Genomic DNA, 5,248 nt, shown 5'->3' on the forward strand with positions numbered 1-5,248 from the left:
GGTGGTGGTGGTGGTGGTGGTGGTGGTGGTGGTGGTGGTGGTTGTCTTGAGAGAGAACTTAGAGGTTTATTTTAACAATCATGTACATATGTGTATCTCTCTATGGGTTTGTGAACGACAGTGCAGGTGTCTAAAGAGGACAGAAGAGGACATCAGATTATCTGGATCTGGACTGGAAGCAATTGTGAGCTGTTGGTGCTGGGAGAACTTGGGCCTTCTGCAATATGAGCTCTTAACTGCTGAGCTGTCTCTCCATCCCAGGGAGAGCATCTTGCTCTGTAACCCAGGCTTTCCAGAGTCCTGCAATCCTCCCATTTCAGCTTTCTGAATTCTGGGATTATAGGTCTCAATTTGCATTTGAGAATCTCTTGGGGGGAAAAATGGGATCACTGCACTGCTAAGAATTCTAAGTCTGAGCTGGAGAGATGGCTCAGTGGGTAAGAGCACTGACTGCTCTTCCGAAGGTCCAGAGTTCAAATCCCAGCAACCACATGGTGGCTCACAACCACCCGTAATGAGATCTGATGCCCTCTTCTGGTGCGTCTGAAGACAGCTACAGTGTACTTACATATAATAAATAAATAAAATAAATCTTAAAAAAAAAAAAAAAAAACTTCGATAGACCTGGTGGTTGACCAGGAATCAATCAATAACTGCTTGTAGCTACCTATTTTCAAGTGTTTCATGGCTGACAGTTTGAGAACCAATCACTACCCCAATTCAGCAAACATAGAACGTATAAAGGAATTCCCAGTCTGGAGATAGCTTGTTCTTTTTTCTTCGTCTGGAATGGTCAAATGGCAAAGATTTGAATCCACCAAAGTCAAGAGTTACCCAACCCCTCCTTTCCCAGGCCCACCCTACACCCTTCTCAGCTCCACCCCACAGCTTTCCCAGCCCCTCCCATAGCTGTCCAAGCCCCTCCCACAGCTTTCCCAGCCCCACCCACAACTTTCCCCTTCCTCTTTTTTTTTTTTAATTGATGTAGACATAATGGAAGCTAGAGATTTATGTTTTATATTTAAACATAACCTTATAGATAGTATACTGGCCTCCTGTATAGGGGGATATCCTTCATACATAACTGTTTCCCCTAACTGCTTCTCCTCTTTTCCTTGGGCTACTAGTCAGTCAATATGCTTGTAAACCTGTTCTGGTGCTTGTTGACATAAAGTCTTGAAGATATTTAGATGAAGGTGTCTTGAAATTTGCAGGCACAAAGAACTAAAGTACATCATCATATCAAATGAAGAAATGACCATTGCTATCCACAGAACAACATATTCATCTATAAAATTATTAAAGTATTGGTCTAAAAATAAAATACCTGGCCCAATAAAGACAGTGTCTTGAAGATATAGTTCACTTTTCGACATGTGAGCTATCACCAATTTATTTTTGTGCAACTTTATCAAAAATCCAAACATTAAAGTATAAAGGCAAGGGTTACAGCTTACAGAGATGTGGAGTCCGCAGGTTCCCTCCTTCTTCTCCACCTGAACGACCTGGACCCGATGACCCTCTTCTGTCGTACTGATATGGAAACATTTCGAGAAGGCATCTTGCTTCAGGACCCAGTGTTGAGTCTTCAGGAAGCAGCTCAGGAGAGACACCTCAATGTCCTGTGATCTGCAGCGCAGGGTTGCTATCTCCCTAGATAGTTCTGCAGAGGAACAAGAGCCAGAGGGGGGGGGGTCTTCTGAGGATCTTGGGAGGAGGCTGTGAGGAGCAGTAAGTAAAGGCTTACCATGGAGACCTGAGTTCAAATCTCAGAGCCCACAGAAAGTAGAAAAAGAGAACTGACTTTCTGAGCTCCCTGTGTACACCATGGCATGTGTGTCCCCTAAAACACACACACACACACACACACACACACACACACACACACACACACACACACCATGCACCATGCAAACACACCAAGAATTGTTAAAATTGTAAACATATCTGGGTGTAGTAGTGTATGTCTTCAAATCCAGCATTCAGGAGTCAGAGGCAGGCAGATTTTGGTGAATTTGAGGATAGCCTGGTCTACAGAGCAAGTTCCAGGATAGACAGGGCTACACAGAGAAACCTGTCTTGAAACACCAGGGAAAAAATTAAATATATTTAAATACAGATTCTCACATACGTAGATCCCAAGAATCATCTCATGAGTTACAGGATTCTGACTCCTGGCCGTCACAGGTCGTTAGAATCTCTTTTTCAAGCATTACCACCAGGGCCTCAAAGCTAATGTTGGGGCTGGGAATGTAGCTTCGTTGGCCCATTTGCATGCCTGCCATAATTTGATACGCAATGCCACGGAAATAGGGTATGATGGCAGACGCCTGTAATCCCAGAATTTAGGAGGTGGGAACATTAGGTCATCTTCGGTGACCAGGCCAGCTCTGGACAAGAAGATCCGGACTCATCAACAAAGTTTGGGGGATGAGGTTCCCCTCTTGAGTCAAGGGCACAGAGAGTTGGACCAGCGCACCCAGGGACAGAACAAGTAGAGCTGAGAGCTAAGAATTAAGAAAGGAGATGGTTCCTGCTACACTCCAATTTCAATTTACACTTTACCTCAATGGAACGTAACTGCCAAAGAGTGGTTTGGGGAGGTTAATTTGTTTATTCTCCGATTCTTCCCCAACACTAAGTAGGAAGCTAGACTCTGTGCTTCTCTCTCTCTCTCTCTCTCTCCCCCCCCACCGCGTGTGTGTGTGTGTGTGTGTGTGTGTGTGTGTGTATACAAAGCCAGTCATGCCACACACACCTGTAATCCCCATCAGTCTCTGGTCCCAGAAGCTGGAGCAGAGTAGATTGTCTCATCTGCGCAGCCTCGGACCCTCTCAGGAGACATCACTTCTGGTGGATTCGTTCATTTCATGCTAACGCCTTACCAACCTTTGAACAGAGTTCCTCTGGGCCGTCTTAGACTTCCATGACCTTTCTAGCCCCGGCCATTTATCTGGTTCGTTTACGTGAGTTATTCATGTTACGCCATGTTATCCATACACATAAAATTAAAGTAAAGGAGAAACTTTACAAAGAAGAGGAGGAGGGAGAGGAGGAGGAAGGAGAGGAGGAGGGAGGGGAGGAGGAGGGAGGGGAGGAGGAGGGAGAGGAGGAGGAGAAACAGCAGCAGCAGCAGCAGACAATGACCACTTCCTGGAAGGGATTATACGCACTTACCCAAGTGGGAATAGTAGCTGTCATTGCACGCACAACCTCCGGTACTGGCCTGATACTCATCCAAAGCACAGGCGCCACCTCCCGGACCACTGCTCTGATTAGAGTTGGACGGTGCTTTAGTGGTCCCAATCATAGTGGAGGATTTGGTTGTCTCTGAGGAGCTAGGAACAAGGGCTGTAGAATGGTTCAATGACTGGGTTGTACCCAGGCTGACGCTTGAGTTCGTCTGTGCTGGCTGGGAAGGTGTCTGTGTGACTGTGCTGTGGTGTGTGTCAGGTGGCTTGCTTGTTGCTGGTGTGCTTGAAGGTGTCGTCGTCGTTGTTGTTGTTGTCGTCGTCGTTGAAGGTGTCGTCATGGTCATGTCTGCCTCCCCTGGACTTGGGGACACTGGGGATCTCATTCCAGTGGTGATGGGCCTTGGTGGTGACAGTGTTGTGAGTTCAGTCCTGCTGATGCTTGAGTCCATCTGTGCTGGCTGGGAGGGTGTCTGTGTGACTGTGCTATGGTGTGTGTCAGGTGACATACTCGTTGTTGTGGGGCCTGTTGCTGGGGTTGGGGGTACAGTTGTAGTGTCCCTTTCCTGAGTCTCAGGTGTGGCTGTGCTCAGCACAGTGGTCCTCAGATTAGCTGTGGTTGGTGAAGAGGTGTTTCTAGTTGTCACGGTTGTCTTGTGTAAAGGTTTATTTGTGTCAATGGCTTTGTCCGGTGTTGATGAGGGTGCAGTTAGAGTTAACTTCTCAGGCACGGTGGGTGTCCTAGTTCCAGATGACAGGATGGCATCCTCTGCTGTGCTTGATGTCGTTGAAGGTGTCATTGAAGTTGTTGTTGTCTTCAAAGGTGTTGTCACGGTCATGTCTGCCTCCCCTGGACTTGGGGACACTGAGAATCTCATTCCAGTGGTGATGGGCCTTGGTGGTGACAGTGTTGTGAGTTCAGTCCTGCTGACGCTTGAGTCCATCTGTGCTGGCTGGGAGGGTGTCTGTGTGACTATGCTGTGGTATGTGTCCTGTGGCTTGCTCGTCATTGTGGGGCTTGTTGCCGGGGTTGGGGGTACAGTTGTAGTGTCCCTTTCCTGAGTCTCAGATGTGGCTGTGCTCAGCACAGTGGTCCTCAGATTAGCTGTGGTTGGTGAAGAGGTGTCCCTAGTTGTCACGGTCGCCGTGTGTAAAGGTTCATTTGTGTCAATGGCTTTGTCCGGTGTTGATGAGGGTGGCGTGGCTACGGTGAATAAAATTGCGGTTTTGGATGTCTCTACCAGCTCCTTTGCTGCAGAGGTCACTGTGGGATCTAACAGTGACATACTATTGGTGACTGTCTTCACGGCCGTGTGTACCGTCTGCTCAGTGGTCTCTGTTTCACTACTGCTTTGGGGTGATGTTGGAAGAGTAGCTGATGTCATCTGTCCCTGGGACTGAGACGTGGTTGCCTTGTTCACTGATAAACTGTTGAGTTCCTTTGTGGAGGTAGGGCCATTGGTTCGCTGAGACACAACTGAACTTGTGGACGGGCAGGAGAGATTCTTGTTAAGCTCAACGCCTTTTGAGGAAGGTGGGATTGAGGCAACATTGCCTGCGAAAACAGGAACAAGGAAAATAAAGACACTGGCTGACTGCTCCTACCACTTCCTAGGCACTTGAGCTCCCGCGCTCCTGATGAGGAAGGAGTTCCAATACAACTAATAGCGGAGCAGCTGCGAGTTCGTATAGCGAGTCACGCTCATTACCTGTCAGCTCTGCCCTGATCGATTTCAGAGACTGGCAGGAGAGCCTTCTGCGGCAGGCTCCTGACTGCATTCTAAATACTCACCTCATAGCCACACAGAGGTGTAGCTCTCACCAGCCAAAGGGTGCTTCTGCAGCAGCAGCAGCCGCCAACGGACACCATTACAGAAAGCCACAACTAGTCAAAACTCAGAGAACTGACCTTGGAGTGCCCAGCCCGAACAGATGGATCTGAAACACATCCCTTCACCTAAAGGCTGGGGCGGGGGTGGGATTGGGGTGCTGGAAAGATTCTAAGAGCTGGAGGATTGCTGGGCATGGTGGCGCACGCCTTTAATCCCAGCACTTGG

General features: G+C 48.2%; 1 protein-coding gene across 1 annotated transcript in view; it reads right to left on the minus strand.

Moving 5' to 3' along the window:
* LOC110293429 (mucin-2-like) overlaps window positions 1-5,248 on the minus strand; it is a 17,557-nt gene that overhangs the window by 6,849 nt on the left and 5,460 nt on the right. Inside the window, exons 2-4 of the mRNA XM_021161250.1 lie at window positions 3,650-4,746; window positions 3,178-3,412; window positions 1,458-1,663 (exon numbers count right to left, since the gene is read on the minus strand). Coding sequence (XP_021016909.1) covers window positions 1,458-1,663; window positions 3,178-3,412; window positions 3,650-4,746 — 1,538 coding nt within the window. The remainder of the gene's footprint in view (window positions 1-1,457; window positions 1,664-3,177; window positions 3,413-3,649; window positions 4,747-5,248) is intronic.

Source organism: Mus caroli, chromosome 4 (assembly GCF_900094665.2).
Source record: "Mus caroli chromosome 4, CAROLI_EIJ_v1.1, whole genome shotgun sequence".
Lineage (NCBI taxonomy): Eukaryota > Metazoa > Chordata > Mammalia > Rodentia > Muridae > Mus > Mus caroli.